Below are 19,906 nucleotides of genomic sequence, written 5' to 3'. Positions count from 1 at the left end.
CACCATTAATAAACGTCAAATGGGTCCATTTTATTTTGATCATTATAAGCACAAAACAATATCAAGGCATCTGTCTCTTTTGTTACGATTATACCAGTCCATCAAACAAGAAGGCCCAATCTTTACCAAATGTACAAATGACTACCAATGAAAACCAACAATTCCTAAGTTCATAGGTGGGCGAGCTATATATGATTAAGATGAAAGCCTTAAAGTTTCACAAATGACTACCAATGAGAACCAAACATTCTAAAGTTCAGAAATAGGCGAGAAATATTTGATTAAGATTAAAGTTTTACAGTTCACAAATGACTACCGATAAGAACCAACCATTCCGAAGTTCAGAGGTAGGTAAAATATATATAAGATGAAAGCGTTAAAATTTTCACAAAATAACAACCAATGAGAACCAAACATTAAGTTCAGAGGTAGAAGAGAAATATATAAGTAAGATGAAAGTGTTGAAAGTTTCACAAATGACTACCAATGAGAACCAACCATTCAGAAGTTCAGAGGTAGACGAGAAATATATAAGATGAAAGCGTTAAAGTTTCACAAATGACTACCAATGAGAACCAATCATTCCGAAGTTCAGAGGTAGACGAGAAATATATAAGTAAGATGAAATCGTTAAAGTTTCACAAATGACTACCAATGAGAACCAACCATTCAAAAGTTCAGAGATAGACGAGAAATATATAAGTGAGATGAAAGTGTTGAAAGTTTCACAAATGTCTACCAATAAGAACCAACCATTCCGAAATTCAGAGGTAGACGAGAAATATATAAGATGAAAGTATTAAAATTTCACAAATGACTACCAATGAGCACCAAACATGCCAAAATTCAGAGGTAAGCGAGAAATATAGGATTAAGAAGAAAGCGTTAAAGTTTCACAAATGACAACCAACGAGAACCAAACATTCTAATGTTCAGAATTAGGCGAGAAATATTTGATTAAGTTAAAACCCCTAAAGTTTCCCAAATGACTACCAATGAGAACCAACCATTCAGAAGTTCAGAAGTAGGCAAGAAATATATAAGTATTCACAAAGGACTACCAATGAGAACCAAACATTCTAAAGTTCAGAAGTAGGCGAGATATATTTGATTAAGTTGAAACCCCTAAAGTTTCTCAAATGACTATCAATAAGAACCAACCATTCCGAAGTTCAGAGGTAGGCGAGAGATATATAAGTAAGATGAAAGCGTTAAAGTTTCAGGTATAGCGCAGCCTAGAAAATGAACGTAATAACAAAAAGCAAAGTATTTAACAGAATCAGATGAGTGGTTCTGACGATGCTGCATTCATGAAAATATTGGTCATTGCATTATGTTTTATCTTTATTGACTGGCATAATGATGTTATCAAGTAGGATTTGCAAGTGTTACAATAGCTCTGAAAATTTCATTGTAAAATTTAACTTTGCTCTTCTGTCCAATAGATTTTATTAACATGCTTATCAAATAATCTTCTGCATCTATCCAATCTTATCATCACTATCATTAGAATAAACTTTTTAAATGTAATTGATAGTTAGATATTCGTGAGTAACAAAACAATTCTCTATTCATTTTTTGTAGACAGATATTTAAAGAAAATAATAACGAATATGCTATATTCTAGACAAGAAGCATTATTTTCTTAATCTCATATTAATTTCCTGTTTTGATGCAGGCATGTCGATGAAAATTCTTCTTCCCGTGTTTCTAACTGCGTTGCTGGGGAGCAGTGAAGCTGAAGAGTTCTCTAGACAAGATGTGCCGAACATGATCCTCATATTAGTTGATGGGTAAGTATCAGTGATTTAAATGGGGCTATGTTTTGGAAACATGAATCTATTGTGAATTTGCTCAGAAAGAAGAGACGCTGCATTAACAATAGGAAGATAAACAACTACCTCCATCACCTATAATAATAATAGTAGTAACAATAATAATAATAATAATAATAACAGTTAAAATTAACTGTTGATGCAGCGGCATTCATTTATATTAAGTAATTCTGTTTCTAATATTTTCGTTTTTGGAAAAATTGTGTTCAGCCAGTATTTCTAAGTATCACTTCATTCGAAAACGGAGAGAAATATTCGTTAATTTTTTATTTCATATTTTACTGTGAGAATATATTACAAAACATAAGCACACAAGTTAGGAATTGTAGTGAAAAATTCAGGTAAGTCCAAGTTCAATGATAGGTTAAAAGAAGAGTTGTTTACAGCTGCTTATGGTTTGCAATGTATTGAGCAAACAAATCATTGCTCATTTTCTAGGTGGTAATAGACTATAGTTCTGCAGCCTGTATTTACACGGGATATCTGGCCAATCCTCTCAGAATACTGATTTCGCATTTCCTGAAAGTAATTACGCGGGCAATCTTCTCTGCTGCTGAGTCGATGACATCCCTCGTGTTTTTTTTTTTTTCTTTTTTCATTTTGCCTGGAATTAATTCCAGTGTGCTTAGCTCCTTCCTTATTTGGCCAGGCAGTAGGTAGGACATGTTACCACCTCAACCACCGTCAATTGCATGCCCATTATTAGTCCTTTTATTCGCTGTTGTCTGGTTGCTGTCACTTCGAGGTGTAGGGGGTTGCAACGCACCATCAGCTGGTCGGTAGGAGGATCATTCTAGGTTGGAATCTTCTGCTGAATGAGGAGAGCCTCAAGTACATGAAGGCGTTTGCTGTTAAGGACACTTCCAATTACCTCTGTGTTACTGTCAATGTTGTCTGTTGTAATTTCTCTACCATGAATGTACTGTGAAAGAGCCGTGATGGCACCCTTTTGTATGTGGAAGGATAATTGTTTGGAGAGGTGCATGGTCGTCATACCAACATCAGCTGCCAGGCCACATGAATCGGCAAAGACATTGGCCCTCATCAGGTTGTCCTGCACATGAGGGATTTCGGCAGTTCCATTGATAGAAATATTGCTGGTTTTTTTTTTCTTTTTTTCTTTATGGTGGGGTTGTCTTCTTGGTACTGTACAGACATCTCTTCTTAAACCACAGATATTCAGATATCTCTTCTTAAAACACAGATTAATCTTTGTTGGAGCTGGTTCTTATTTAGCATCATTATGTCAATTATTAAGGCTCCTTTTAGCTTCTCTTGTTGACTAGTTTTCTTGGGTGCCTGATATTTATAATGACAAAGAGTTACTCTTAATTCCTTATAGATGACCTTCCAAAAGAAACAGCGTAAGATGGCCCTTTGTACTAAAACCTTGATGGTATTACATTTGTAGCGAGTTCACTTCTTCTTTAATGACATCTACAAGGATTAGTGTTGTCTGCAAAGATATCACAAAGTTCTGAAGGTATTCCTAAGTTTTTATGATGCCAAATGTGGCTCTCTTGTTGGCGGCTCAAATAGTGTTGCTCTCCTTTTCCCTGGCTCCTCAAACAGTGATGTTCTCCTTTTCTCTAAGTTACGGGTCACAATAACGCTGGTATCTTGCCCACGTTCATCAAGGGATTCGACAAGCAGTGAAGGCTGGAAGGCATCAATGATATGAAAAAGATGATTTTGAATGTCAAGTAGGAGCTCAACTTCAATTCTTTTTTCCTTTGTCCTTGCCTTCTTGTTATCATGACAGTAAAGACAAGGGGAAAGGATTTTGTCTTGGTAAGGTGGCAGGTTGTATTCAGTGAGGGTGATTTACTCTTATACTTGTTGTGGAATACATAGTTTTCAGCCATTCATGTTCAAACGTTTCCTGGTCATTGTTTTGACTCTTTCATCTAGTATTGTTTCTTTCACCATCCAGACAGGACTACAGAGGGATTACATAGGTAAGGGCTTCCCCATAAAGTCATCTTCTCCAACTTCTACATGAGAATTGTAAAAGAACGTGTCTTCTCCTGAATAAGGGAACCAGCTATATACTCGAGGTATATTGATGATTATTTTGTGAAGGCTATGTTTCCCCTCAGGAAGTCGAATAACTATGCCAGATGTAAGGAGCGTAGCTGCCTACACATCCCGTTAGAACATATTAACAACAGCCCCCTTCCTATCCTTAATGTCTTGATGGTAGCTACTAACACAGGCTTCAGTACCCTAGTATGTACTAAGACAACGAACCTCAACCTCTGCTTTAATGGGAGTAGCTGGTGCTCCATATGCTATAAATATATTACTATCAAGGACTTTGTAAAAAAAAAAAAAAAAAAAAAAAAAGTCATCTAGAACAGTTCCCCCTGGGAGGCCATCCATGAGAAATTAAGAGACTGAGTAACTCAAGTCAAGGTAAACATGTGTACCCCAACAAATATGGCAACAAGAAAGTGAAAAGGGCCCTCATTAACTGGTATAATGATGCTGAAAAAGAACCAATTCCGGCAAAGATTATTTCAAAATTTATAGGATGGATGCATGAATGATACCAAAGTGGTAATAAAAAAAAAAATATCGTCAACAGTAACGTTTTTATCATGGAGCCGAAGGTGGTCCCTAAATTTGTTTCCCATTAACAGATGGCAAATCAAGCCTTGCTTTGTGTAATAACCCTGCCCCTTATTATAAGAGAGCTAAGTCATCTACCGCTTCACATGGCCTGTCCATGGATGCCGCTGGAGTTACGTAGGTATGACAATCATTGGCCTCTACAAATTAATTTTCTTCCATGTACGACAGATGACAAAATGTCTCCATGTACGACAGATGACAAAATGTCTCCATGTACGACAGATGACAAAATGTCTCCATGTACGACAGATGACAAAATGTCTCATTCAAAGCAGGTCCATGGCAGAGAAATTACAATAGACAACATGATCAGCAAGGCAAAGATTATTGGCTGTGCCCCTTATACTTATGCCCGTTGCCTCTCACTGGATAAACCAACCATGAAAACCACCCAGTAAGTGTTTCTACTGCCGAACAATCTATGTTGTGATCTTCCCCCCGTATAACTCAGAATATCGGCAACCAGATGACGCCAAATAAAAGGAACTATGACAAACAGTTAATGGAAGATGAGTGAGGTAGTAATGTGCCTAACCGACTATCTGGCTCAGCGAATGCATCTACCCAAAAGGAAGGAGGTCAAAACACTCTGGAAATCATTCAAGACAACAGAACGTGAACGCCGTCATCTACTCAGCATCAGAGGAGCTTATTTACCAGTTAGTAGCCAGCTTGGAGGTATGAGCTATGCCCACATAATTATTACGGCTAATGAGAAATCAACAGTCTAAGAGGATTAACCTGATTTTCTGTATAAATACTGGCTAAATGACCCAACTTCTGCATATTCCCAACTATTGAAAGAGCAAGAACTTGTTTGTTCTAAACATCATGAAACCGGACTTACTAACAATATATAAAATTTTTACCTTTAGCTGATCATCAAACTTCTGATTTGTATTGTATTTCCATTGTAAGATCGGAAAGAAAAAAAAATCATTATAGGAAAGAAAAAAATTACTGAATATTCCTCTCTATTTTTGAATGCCAATTTTTCGGAAATACTGGTAGAATGCATTATTTTCAAAAGAATGTCTATCGTAAATAGTAAAAGTTTTGTATAAATTGAATGCCGCTGAATAAAAATAATAATATTAATCTTTAGATAGACTTATTTTTAAAAGAGTTTCATTTACTGAGTATGGCAGTGTCAACACAGTTATTCTTTTTTTTTATTTCCATTCCTTTATTAGTTGCTATTTCTTTACTGACAGATAAAGAATATTCAGAAGTTAATCATTATTTATCTATGACGTGACATACCATGGTGGGTATGGACACAATAGGTTTTTTTCTGATTGGACTAAATTACAAATATAAGGTTGGAAGTAATAGCCACGTGATCTTTCATTCTGTCGTAGTCATATATGGTAACAGCAAAGATAAAGATAAGAAGAATTAGTGGTAGTTTGTGGAGATATTTATGTAGCATTGCCAATTGATAAGGTGGTTATAGTGATATCCTCCTGATCCCTGTAGTAGACTAGCTGTTAACGTGCTGCTGTCAACAACCTAGCTTATGTGATGGTGTCTTTGCTTTAATCTCATAATCACCAGAAGGGAAGGATGAATTTTAGCATTATTCTTGGGCAATAATTTTCTCAGGATATTCAGTTAAGCACTGTTCTCATTACTAAAGGTCTCTTGATGGTGATTGGCAAAGGAAATATGTAATACCTTGATTCAAGGTTGATGGTAGACTGGAAAAATCTCGATGGCTGGGACGTGGCTTTGTTTTCATGTCTTTCTTGTGAATCTAGGTGGCCCTTTTTCAACATACAATGATATCCACAAAGAGAGGACTGTCTCAGTCAAACTAAAGGGAGAGCTGGGGCATCTTTTGGTATGGCTTAAATTAAGAATGTGATTAGCCATTGGTCATCCTGGTAAAGAGCCATTAAGAAATTAACCAGGTGGCCAAAACACTTAAATATTGACTACTCCAACTATAATACTGATTACCGAAAAAAAAACACGTCTCTCTACACATGGTACACCCATGGGTTCCAATTTACCTGTCAAGACATATAAAGGGTAAAGGGTAAATCCCAAGAAAATCCTCCTTCATCAAGAGAATAAGTACCTATCCTTGAAATGAAAAACATCTATATATAGCCTAAGCAATGAAAATTCCTTGTAAGATGCAAGCATAGTCTAAGAAAGCCATTGCCCCATCTGAATCATATCATGAAAATTATTCGAAAACAATTATTTGAAAAACAGCTTTTCAAATGGAAACTTGTTCGAAAGAAAGATTCAATAGGACAATTATGCGAAATGATAATTATTCGAAAGATATGCGATTGTGGTATAAAAGTGGGATACGATACAGATTCAAATTTTTCTTTATGAATTCGAATGCTGCTCGCACTAGCCTTTGTCCATGTAGACAAAGTTAAATCCTGTCTTAGATTATTTTGAAGATTCATGGACTGGTCGTCATTCAAAGATTCTTGGACTGGTCGTTATTCAAGACGTCATCTAAGTAGTCCTACGTTTGAAATAAGTATGTAGTCTTGTTTTGAGTCACGACAGATTTGCCGCGGACCAACAATGCTCCTGAAGGATGGCACAGGGCCGTTTTTTTTTTTTTTTTTTTTTAACTGTCAATGTCATCTCATCATCCTACAATATGGAAGTTCCCAGATGCCCAAAAAAGAGAGCAGAATTTGCAAGGCAAAAATAAGAGCAGGAAGCACAAATATGAATACTCCCCAGAAATACCATATTAAAAAGAAAAAAAATAGTAGTGGCAACCTTTAATGGGTATTCAGTATTTGAGTATTTTCTTGTTGGAGCGCATAACTTGAGTTTATATTTAATATTTATTTCTATTATGAATTTATATTAATAATGAGATTTGTGTTTAAAAGAGTTTTCTTTTGTATACTTGGATTTTTGTATTTCGAATAATTGTCCTTTCAAATAACTTTCTTTCGAATAAGTTTCCAACCGAAAATCTGTTTTTCGAATAATTGTTTTCCATTAATTGTTCCTGAATAATGTTCACACAATCATCTGAATATGCTCTGCTGCTTATACTGGTACAACTACAACGCACCTTTACAAGTGGGTATCATGGTATGTCCAAGAGGATGGCATCAAGGGGTACCATGAAGAGAGACACCCATGACAATATTCCAACAATGCAAAATAACATCTATAGCATTGAGGTACTGCCTTTCCTTTATGTGATCCATGAGACATTCCTACTACCTTCCACTATCTAAAGACATTTTTTAATACCTACAGCCACAGGGACTGAAAACTTTAGCAATCTCCTAGATTGATGCTCCTAAGAAGAGCAGTCTACAACATTAGCATACAACCTGCAGTTAGATAGCTATTGGGACTGCAACATCACCCTCATTGTTTCAACTAGATAGTCTAGAGCAAGGAGACACCAGTCAATTAACATCAAGGATCAAAGTAACTTTACTAAACTACCATACCGATCAGCAACACCACATAAATGCCTACGCACCCTTGCACTATGCTTAGGTACCTAAGCTTTATAGTTTGACCATACCCTGCTCCAGTGGTAAATGTAATCACTTCTCCTTATTGATATGAGTTACAAAAATTAGATTTCAGAGAAGAAAATACTCTTCACTGTCTGTAACCTTTGGAAATATCACTGATGAGATGAATTAGGTACACTCTTAATTAGCTCATGTCCCCCAAAATGGTTAATGGTAAAATAAGGTTAAAAGCAAATAATGATAATGATAATAATAAAATAAAACCTAACCTATGGTATCTGAAAGCAGTATTGTGGAAAATTATAGCAGCCTTGGCTATATTTATCTTGTTTGCAGGTAGGCAGTGCAGAATCTGTACCTAAGACTTAAAAGGCACCACTTGCATAAATGTTCTGTATTTATTGTCATAACTTAACATAGTTGTTGAAGAAAAGCTACGAAAAAGTAAAAAGAGGAAGTACTATAAAAATTCAGTCAATGAATTTATTTTCTTCCTTAATTTTGATAGGTTGCAGGATCACTTTTTTTACTTTGATTCTGCCTCATCCATAGCCTTATCAACCTTTTTCAATGAGCCGTGTTGTTATTATAGTGTGTGGTCTGGTAGGAAGGAAAACTGGCATCGCCCACAATTGCCGTTGGCATGTGCAGGTGAACTGCTTAAGTATTCGGTCCTTCACCACCTAGATAGGCGCGAACACTTTAGCAGTTATAAATCTCCCTAAATCACATTTTGTACATTCTTCTCTAAAGTATAATTGACTCTTGAAGTGCCCCTTTCATACCAGTTATCGCAGTTTACACTATTTAAGCTCATACATGGTGAATGGACGTACAAGATGACGTTTTACTTGGTATCTCAGGATTTGGATTAGTGTATGAAGACTTGTCATAAAAGTAGAAAAGTGCTCTCTATTTTTTTTCATTGCCAAACTCTGTATTAAAGGTAACATTATCATCCTTTGAGTACAACAGGTGGATAAAGTGCACATCCTATCTGCTTCATTACAAGGTCAGGACTTCGTTGAATCCTATCGGGTTTTAAAAACTATAGACCATACTCAAATTATTTGAAGGTTCCGACGTACGGGAGAAAAGGTTGCCTCAAATACAGCTGGGGCAGACAAAGAAAGCTGGACAATGGAAGTGTGGATTTTTAATACTTTTAATTGAGAACAACCCAACCATAAGTAATCGTGGGTTGTGGTCAACATTCTATGTGTGGCCACATAAACCACAAGTCTCTACTTTCACAAAACAGATATATTTATATGGACAGATTATTTCCCTCAAAGCCTGCAATGATATACTAGCATCAAGAAATTATTCTGCAACTAAGGAATTCCACATTCATGCACCTAGTGGATACATTCAAAGACTGAAGCCTCTTTCGTCTACGTATATTCTATGCTGCTTCAATCTGTATACTTGATGTCGTTAGGGATGGTCGCCTATCAGGCAAAGGGGGCACCAAATGCTTACTATGAAATAATCTAACATCTGTTAACCGAGAAGTTTATCACATCTATTTCAGTAATACTAAGAGATGAAAAAAACAGTAATGCTCATGGATAATGCACCTTTTCATAAAAATGTTGTGCTGAACTCCAATAAGCTTCAAGCAAAGTTCCTGCCTCCGAATTCACCTTTCCTACTGACCAGTGATTTTTTTTTCTGTCTTTAAAATTGACATGAAACAGACTCAATTGGATTCAATGTCAAGTTTTCGATCGACGAGATGCTGCTGCTGCTAATATGTCTGTGGCCAGTTGAAGAAAATCCCTCCTGGAAAGGAAATTTACTTGTTCCATTAAGTAATCAGCCGAGATAAAACTGCTAATAATTATGGGCATTTAAATAGATATCTGACCAAATGTATTCTAAGAGAAAATATCTTTACCTGAATAAATACTATATACATGATGTAGTGTTCTTATTTCATAATTTTTCAACATATTTGGCAATGATGTGTGCCTGATTTAGAATCATAAAGTTATGATTTCATATCATTTTCTTCTTACTCGAGATTTTACTGGTTAAGCTTGAAATGTGTTATTATAGGTATAATGTTTCATTTGTCTGAGGTCTCTACATATGTCAATGTACCACTTTAAATTATCCTGACAATTCAACACCCCCCTCAAAATTCTCCCGTTCCTAGGACTTTTGGATAAAAACCTAGTATATATCTCACTCCACGTGAAATAGCATTCCATGTTCAAAGCTTTGGTTATATGTCAGCCAATACTAAAAGTGTGTACCAGTGTTTTGTCTTCAGTTACGTACACCTGCCTTGGATTACCACAGATTGTCTGAAGATTTTGAATTTCATTCAATTTCTTAAGACTAAATACTGGTGTACACTAGTTTTGAACATCTGACTTTCAGTTTAGTAAAATAGTTTCAACAGTTTTAAAATCTGTCACTGTGATATGAGCCATGTTTCGATGTTATGATCTTAGGCTGGCGTGTTTTAACATTTGTTTCTTTCATTTGATAAAAGGTGTATGCATATGTGCGTGTGTGTATAATGCATATGTTTTATATATAAGGGTCACAAAATGTTTAAAGTGAGTTTTATGGGTCACCAAATAAAAAAAGTTAGGGAAGCCCTGGTGTAGGATATAACCAAACTATCATGCAAAAGATGATACGATCATAAAAATAGGCATACTTGTTCTTCAAGACCTACTTATCAAATCTGACCGAAGGCTAATTGAAAATCAAAGATGGCGGTAATTTTTCAAGATTGGCGCCAAACTATTCACCCGAAGTAGACCTTTTGCTCAGCAGTATTTGTTATCTGAGTTCCATGATCTAGATATGGATTCTTATGTTTTCAAGGCTACTGAAGTAGATCTTAATGTTTATACAGCGAACAGACATTTCCGCCATGTGACTTATTCTTTATAAAGTAAACCAATACATATGTTTCAAGATTTTACCGCTTGTAAAGCACACCAACACATTTTTATCACTAGTTTTCTTATCATAGATCAGTGGTGAACTAGCTGAGGGCAGCACACAAAAGCTCTCTGCATATGACTACGTATATCTAGCTCCAAAACTTTCCAGTGAATGATGTTGATGCTCTTGAGCGAGTGATTTTTGGGCACTACCAAGGCACATTAGTGGCATCACTGCTGTGAAACTCGGCATGGAGTAGAGTGTCAGCTAAGTAGGAAATGTATGTTAACATTACACTGCAACAATCTACTAATACTCCAAATGCTGTCTAACCAACCCCAGATCAGTTAGGCAGCTGCAACTGAATGGACAGAACGTGCAAGCAGGGGAGAGCCAAGCCAAGTTTAACAAGGTTTTAGTTAACTGGATAGTGTACATATCGCAAGGGAATTATGACACTGGGTGAATAAGAGGGATTGACAGATATATGAACTTGGCAAAGAATAAGCCTGTTTCACTTACTCAATGCACTGCCAATCAAGTTAAGACACTGCAAAACTCGATGAAGGTGGTGGGATAGATGAAACCTAGAATTAAACGAAGGCACTATATCAGGAGAGTTGCAGGCTGCTATTTAACAACACAAAATTAAACAGAGTTAAAAAAAAAAAGACAACCTCTCCAGGTAACAGTAATGAAGCCTGGAAAAGTAAGATACCACAAAAGGTTCAAGAAGCTAAAACACAAGACACTTTCTATTGCAAGAACAAAGGAAGGGGGGAGTTTCAAGAACCATGGGCAAAGCAAGTGAATAGGAGAATAAACAAATAATCAGAAAAAACGAGTAATAAGAAACACATTGCAAAACTAAATACAGGAGATGTCATAGAACAGGAACTGAAATATCACTCTTCTTGGTTGGTATCATTGTAAAACCGAGAACGGGCCTACCTAAAGGTGCAGGAGCAAGAGAAAGCACGGGAGCACTGCATCGAAGTATATCCAATTGCTTTCTTCGAACTCATCACCTACATTGATAAGATGAAAAATGCAAGTGATGGTAGAGATCCAGTCATTTTCAAGGATGTTGACTTGACCATGCTTTAAGAGCAGAGGCTGGAACAGCTTGGTGTTGAATCACCTGGTGTTCATTCTATTCGTCTTAAGGACCAGTTGCTTTTCACATTCCAAAGCTGCAAGCTCATTGAAAAGGGCAAGATGTTCTGCAAATGATGTAAGCTTAATCATCTCACAAGCATCCAAGTGTAGTGAAGTGATCAATCTAGCAGAAATAATGAAATTAAGTACACATTTCAACAGAGAATTTCATGAGACAAAGTACACATTTAAACAGAGAATTTCCTGAGGCAAAGTACACATCTAATGTGTAAAAATCCTGAGTGAAAGACAAATCTTGGATCAATAATGATTGCAGACACGCTTATTTGTAGAAACAGGAGGCTTATCATCTTTGGAAAGGTAACAGATCAGATTTAACTTGGCAGAACTATACTCGCCTAAGAGCTGTTGCTCAGAGTTTACGCTTCAATGAAAAGGAATGCAATTTAATCATAAAAGTAACTATTTCTGGTATAACCTACGAACTTGAATGCTAGGCTACCCCTAAATCTGCATTCGTTGGTGTAGAATTAACAGTTCCTCCATTACAATGGCTCTATCAACTCTGTCCAAAGGAAAAGCCAAGCCTTTTGGCTGATATGTTTGACAGTAACGAGAAGAGAAATTTGATCTTCCTCATTACTGTTTTCCTCAAGCTAGACTAATTAGTTGAACCTTAGGGCCCATGAAATTAAAACACTCTTGATGGACCTTAATGCTTATGGAGGTGTAGATCCAAATGGCATTTTCCAGAGTTCTTAACCTTTACGTGGTTTGTTATCTTTTGAAAGTTATCAAGAGGAGGTTCTTCTTGCTCTTGTTGGAGAATTGGTAATGTTACTAAATTAGGTACTATGTTTTTGTGGTAGCTCTAGCGCTCCTGATTAACCAAAATTTCCATGACTCGTATTACAAAGTTTTTTAATATATTTTGGTCAGGAAGTTCACATGATTGCCCTTGATTCTAGTGCTGCCTTTGACCGGGTTAATCATTAAGCCCTTGTTTTCAAACCCAAACAGCTGGGAGTAGGTGGGTATTTTCTTAGCATCAGTATTGAATTTTTAAGTGATGTAGGTTGATCTGGAGTTACTGAATCTCTTAATAGAGATCTAGCTAAAAGTATGTGTGTGGTGCAAGTTATGTGGCATAAAGTTGGATCCTACCAAGACTCAAAGTATGATTCTAAGTAGGTCGAGGCTGTGGCAACTCGGTATCCAAATCTCTGCATTGATAATGCTTCCTTACTTGCACACGACCCCTTTTAAGATTTTAGGATTCTTGATTGCAATTTTACTTTTGACCAAAAATTCAGTTTCTCCTTCAATTAGAAAAAATAGCCTATTTTGAGAAGTCTTCAAGATATTTGGTGAAGAAATTTTCACATTTTTCAATTCTCCTTTTTTTTTAGAGTATTGTTTTCCTGTCTGGTCTTCAACTGCTAAATCTCATTTTAAGTTGTTGGACAAACTCTAAGATCTAGTTCAGGAATAAGAAAATTAATATAATGCTAATCTCTGGCACCGTCGTCGTCCTTCAGTTAGTTCTTTAATCATGTTGCATAACATTTTTATAAATCTGATCATCCTTTACATTAGTACCTTCCAAAATTGTACCATCCTTTACGTAATTCTAGATATGCAGTTAATTCCACGTGACCAGATTGTAGCATGATCTTCCTAATCAGACAGTTGAAACAGTGGAATTTCAGAAGTTTAAATTTGCAGTGAATGTTTTCATGTTGAACAGGCTGACAATACTCTCTCTCTCTCTCTCTCTCTTCACAGATTATATATGACAAAATTATTTCAATGTTGTTATTGATCTAAGATATCTTTTATTAATTATTCTTTACTTCTCATATGGTGTATTAGTGTTTTTATTTCCTTATTTCCTTTCCTTACTGGGCTATTTTTCTATCTTTTTTACTGGGTTGTAGCTTAGTCAATAATAATAATAATAATAATAATAATAATAATAATAATAATAATAATAATAATAATAAAACATCAGGATGAAGAGGAATGGTCATTTATTGGAGTAATGATACAAGTGGGAAAATCCACTCTCTCCATTCTCGGATCATAAATACTTAACACATTTTTCAATGCTGAGTGCTGGGAAGCATTTATTATTTAGTTTTACTATACATATATAATCATATGCCATGCGCAAGAAAAAAAGAAAGAAAGAAAGAAAGAAATGGGCAAAAGGATTGTCATATCTAATATTCTTTGTTTGTGCAATGCTTAAGGACGACTTGTAAAGAACTTTCTCAGCTACTCTTCTTCTTTCGACCTATCTTTTGTTATTCCTTACATCACCTCTCCCCCACTCCGCCCCATTACACCCATAATATTCCTCCGGACCACATCTATCCATCCGATCCGCTGACGTCCTACACTCCTCCTCCCCATCGCTGGCATGTTGTTAACCCTCTTGATTGGTTCCTCCCTTCTTATTACATGATCATTCTCAGAAGAGCTGCCCTACCCTTCTCCTTTACATTACACATACCCCGCATTCTTTATATATCTTCGCCCTCCCTTCCTTCCAGTAGTGATATTCCCGCAGTCTGCCTCACCATCCTCATCTCGGTTGTTTCCAGCAGTCCCTCTTCTTAAGAGTTCAAGTTTCTAACTTATGTAGTCTATCTACCACAGCACTTCCCAAAACTCTTATAAATTTTCATTTTGAGTCTTAATGAAATTTTTGGTCTATAACAACTCAAATTAATTCTCTCCATTTTTACCATGCATCTCTCTCTCTCTCTCTCTCTCTCTCTCTCTCTCTCAGTAGCCCCATCCTCTGTTATTATAGATCCTAAGTACTTAAACTTATAACTTTTCCAGCTACTCATCGATACTTTTAAACACGATGTATTTTTTAGATTCATAACCAAATCTGTTGAACCAATAATAATGTCAAGTTATCAAAATGATTTTAAGATTGCCTTTTTGTATCAATAAATATAAATGGTGAAATGCATTTTTTCAAAGACTCAAGTACATCGTCTTCCTGTAATCAAATGGAATTCCAAAGTAATCATTAAGTGAGGGAAGCCCATAAGGTTAAGTCCATTATCTATAGCAGAGTTTCCCTTGTTCATCAGAAGCACAATCAATAAGAAATGATTATTTTTTATAAATATTTCTATTTCAGTATCTCGAAAAATATGGTTATATTAATAACTGAAGATTTTACAAGTTTTCTATACCTAAATTCGTTTTCTTTTGTAGATTCAGGTGGGACTATACTGAAATTCATAAGGGTCTTGGTCTGCCCGGGTTTGATCATGCAACTTCTGCAGGAGTACGTGCAAAGTACCTAAACCCAGTTTTTCCAGCGAATTCATTTCCAAACTGGCATACAATGGTTACAGGTAAGAGTTTAGATGTTGTACACAAATAGGATTCCAATGCAAATAGATTCTAAAATAGTAGTAATTATAGACCGAAACGTCCGTATCTCTATTACTGCGCGCTGTAGCGTGTATCTACAGTATACCTTTTTATATACTCATATCTCACTTGGCCTGAAAATAAATTTATAACGTTTCCCGTTTAAATGAAGAATAAAATCATCCTTGCAGAAATTATAATGCAAAATTTATTCATGTATGTGAATGCATTTATTATGTGCATGTACGGGTATTTATGGAGGAAAAGATTAAAATACAATTTAAAAATCTAATTTTTCTAGGTTTATATCCAGAAAGCCATGGTATTGTCAGTAATTTCATGTACGACTCGGCAACAAAGAGCAAGTTTGATCTCTATGATTTGGACACAACTGCAGATCCAGAGTGGTGGGGTGATGTGGAACCACTTTGGATAACCACTACGAAAGAGGGCATTGATACAGCATTGTTTTACTGGTCGAGGTAAGGAGCGATTACTATGATTATTCACATATACAGTAGTTGTTGGCTCTGGGGTATAGTTCTACTGCCATTCGATATTCTGAAACATGGTTATGAGGGTTATCAAATACGTATATTTGTTTCCTGGACAATTCTTTATACACAAATATAGTAGAAATCACTGATAATGTATCTAATTCACTATGGTTTATCTTTATTTCATTAATCATTATTTCAATGTACCAACGACAGTTTTTTTAATCAAATGTTGCTATTCAAATATTTGAGGGTTTGTTTTAATCAATGACCTTACACCGAATAAAAACTGCTTTAAAAAAGTTATTCCAGTAATCATGCAGCGATATATTACCGTAGGAAAATGATTACCTTTAATATCCAAATGATTACATAAAAAAATCCATACACCTCTTAAGTCATTAAGAGTTTGAAGAACATTAATATAGAGACGACTAATTGCTTCATAGGTCACTCTGCCCCGGAAAATACTAAATAGTATACCATCCACGTATTTTCATTCCAAAGTTCCTTCCACAAGTTCTGTATGTTGGACTTTGCTCTCTCTCACTGCTTCACGAGACTACAGTAGGTAGCGTATACAGTATCTGATGGGCTTCCTTTAGATGTTCTGCTCTTAAATGTAAAATACTTAAAGCTATTGCCAGTAGCTCGGTGCTGCATAGTTCCTGCTGCACTTGGTCCCTCTGGTCATGACTGTTGCTGTTTCAATTTCTGGCTTATCATTTTCTTAGTTTGTCCCCATAGTTTTCTAACCCATCTCTGCTTCAGCTTTATTCAAGTCCTCTGAATCTCTTATAGACTGATCATCTCCAAGAATAAAATGATAATGTTATCTAGGCTTATAACACTCAGTTCTGGATAATAGCATTGATATGGTCAGTTGTTGAATACCCACTTGTAAATCGTTCCTGTACTCTAGTGTGATTAAAGTCCAGCTGTCTTTCTACTCGGCCTAATATGATCTTTGTAAATATTTTATAAATTACGGTGAGTAAACTTATGGGGCAGTAAATTTTTAGGTCTTTTGTGTCTCCCTTTTTGTGAATTAGTATGATAAAATTTTTTTCCAAGATATAGGTATAGAGCGTTCTTGTAGACATTTTGCGTAAAGTTCGGTAAATTTTACTACGAACGTTCCTCCATATATTATTAAATTGATTGCTAGGCCATCTTATCCTGCTGCTTTGCTTCTTTTCATGCCTTTTAAAGTTTTTTTTTTTTTTTTTTTTACTTCTACTGTTTCATTATTTCTATTGGCAGTTATTTCTTATATCACTATTGTATAGTATTGTATAGAAACCCTTTGCAATTTTATAACTTCATCTCTCTTGTTACCTCCGCCAACGAAGTTGGAAGAAGGTTAGGTTTTACGCCCTGTTTGTGTATTTGTTTGTGAACAGCTTCCTGGCAACAAACTTAATCGTATAATAATGAAAATTGCAGGGATTAACTGTTACACAAAAAGCTGAAATGATAAAATTTTGGAAGGTCAGGGTCATAGGTAAAGGTCACGGTCAAGCAAAATATCCAATTCACGTAACCAGTCATAAGTTTGGACATTGTTGTCACAGAGACTTCAAACTTGGTTCTTATTTGAGTGTATGAAAATCACGCCAATTAATACATGTAAAGGTCAAAGGTCAAGGTCCAGCAAAAGGTCGATATAAACTGCCGCGGTGGAGGTCTGCGCTCTACTGAGTGCCAGACTAGTTGATAATATTTCTATTTTCATTCTTCTAAGCAAACATCTGTAGACACCCTGTTCAAAGTATCCCTTTCACCAATTTGATGCTTCTTCCTTTCTTTAGTGTTTCCTCAATTTTGGTCTGATCTTGGGTTTAGTTTAATTATTGTTTTGCTTTTAATTATTGTTTTGCTGATTCTATTTCATCTCTCTTGGATTTTACCCTCATTTCCAATTTATTCTTTATTTGGTTCTTGGTTTTTGATCTTTCCTAACATTTCTACTTGATCTTGTTTAGGAACTTTTCCACTAACCTCTCGCGTTGATTATAATAAAAAAAAAATACTTAATATTAATGTTCATTTCTCCCTTACTTGCTTCTATTTCATATACGTATGAATATATATAATTATATAAATATATATGTATATATATACTTTATATGTATACATACATACATATATATATATATATATATATATATATATATATATATATTTATATATATATATATGTATATATATATATGTATGTATGAGTATATATATATACACATATGTATATATGTATGTATATATACATACATATATGTATATGAGTATATACACACACACACACACATATATATATATATATATATATTCTTACGAAGCTGGTCTAGTGTAAAGAAAATATTTCATTCATGAATTTTATTTGTGTATTTAAGAGGAATATAGCCAACTTGTAAGGTGAGTTCCTCTCTTGTAGGTTCAAGTATTTGTATATAAATTACGTAAAACTTTCGTTGTTCATTTGATTGTATTTTTCATTTTATTCAGTATAAAGTATGTACATTTATGTTATTTTTAATAATTAACTTTTTATTTCACTTATTTTGTTACGAAGTCTTATGTAACCTGTCTGAGTATGCTGTACTAACCATACTAGGTTTAAAAACGAGGGATTATGTGATTTTTTTTTTTATGAGGTATTGCATCAAGTTACATTTCCACGTGGTTGGAATGTTCTTGAAAACCCCAGAGTTAGTTTTATCTTTTTTTTTTTATTGTTTTGAGGAGGTAGGAGGGCATAGTTAGCCAAACAAGAGTTACCTTGCTTGACTTGTTGGCAACCTTACACCATAAGGCCTTAGCCCCAAGCTACAAGAATGATCTACTAGAATCATCTAGAAGTTTTTAAGTCTATATATGTGTTCCTAAGAAATTGTAAGCAGCTGAAGAGATCCAGCCTATCCTTTTGAAAGAACCAAAGTTTGCCCTTTCTCTTAAGTGCCTGAAGGTGTGCCCTCTCCAAAGTCAATAGGTTTTTTACCCAACATATATTGTGAGTAGTGTGTTCAAAGGTTGATAAAGCAATTGAATAATATTTCAAGTGTAATGTATTAACATTTGTGTGTAATATGAATTTTTGTATCTAGCCCTGTGAGTTTAGGTTAAAACAGTGAAGTGTATTTATTCTGCGTATCTGTTTGATTACCTTGCGAGTCAAAACACGTAAGTGTATTAATTACTTTTAAGTAAATTTCATTTAGTATTTACTCTTTAGAATGTTAAGGTATTAATTATTTTCATTTTTTTTATCAAGATTAAATATCTGTGTAAAATTGAATTTCTAATGAAACAAGTTTTTATATAATTTTCAGAGTGTAGTATTTTCTTGTCTTTGTCTAAGATTCTGGACCAATTTAATATTTTGAGCGATTCATTTTGGTAATAATTGTTTGGTATTAACGTTGTAAATTTTTATAGAATATGTTATTTTTGTAAAGTGTGTATTATTCAGATCACCAGTATTTCTTCCAGAGCTCTCTCGTTATCCCTGACTAAGAATCGAAGAAAGAGGTTGTTTTGAATAGTTCTAGCAATTAATAACTCGGTTTTGTTTTGAGTGTACTTAAGAGACCTTTGGATAATCAGTGTTTTTATGTATTGCCATCTGGGAGTTACATAATTTCTCAGAGCTCGGGTATTATATAAGTGTATCAGATTTATGTAAAAACAAACAGGTGAATTTGGAGCTTGGGAGGTTAGATAATTTGCCAGCCGTAATATATAATATATTTTTGGTGCCCAGACCCGGGACCATAACATATTTTTGGTGCCCAGACCCTTGGGAACGAACGAGTGTTTTAAATATTGGTGATAACAGGGCAGTATTTACTTAAAGCTTTGAACAATTTAGTGTTGATAGGATTCTGTGTGTTGTTAGGATATATGGTTTTTGGAGAGGTATAAATTTTTTGAAAAAGTACAAGATGGCACAGGTAATATCCAAGAGTTTTTGGAAAACCCAAATGTTGTGGAATTGTCAGAATCTAATGTAACTAAAGCTTAGTGTCTCTCTACT

At 35.1% G+C, this 19,906-nt stretch overlaps 1 protein-coding gene across 3 annotated transcripts in view; it reads left to right on the top strand.

The window, feature by feature from the left end:
• The window catches only part of LOC137625454 (glycerophosphocholine cholinephosphodiesterase ENPP6-like), a 122,239-nt gene that overhangs the window by 33,719 nt on the left and 68,614 nt on the right, over nt 1-19,906 (top strand). For all 3 annotated transcript variants that reach the window (XM_068356380.1, XM_068356374.1, XM_068356366.1), the window contains exons 2-4: nt 1,679-1,793; nt 15,215-15,357; nt 15,678-15,858. In XM_068356380.1, the coding sequence (XP_068212481.1) occupies nt 1,681-1,793; nt 15,215-15,357; nt 15,678-15,858 (437 nt within the window). In that variant the 5' untranslated portion in view covers nt 1,679-1,680. The remainder of the gene's footprint in view (nt 1-1,678; nt 1,794-15,214; nt 15,358-15,677; nt 15,859-19,906) is intronic.

The sequence above is a fragment of the Palaemon carinicauda genome, chromosome 2 (assembly GCF_036898095.1).
Source record: "Palaemon carinicauda isolate YSFRI2023 chromosome 2, ASM3689809v2, whole genome shotgun sequence".
Classification (NCBI taxonomy): domain Eukaryota; kingdom Metazoa; phylum Arthropoda; class Malacostraca; order Decapoda; family Palaemonidae; genus Palaemon; species Palaemon carinicauda.
Note: the sequence above shows the minus strand (reverse complement) of the source record. Positions and strands in the feature narration are given on the sequence as shown.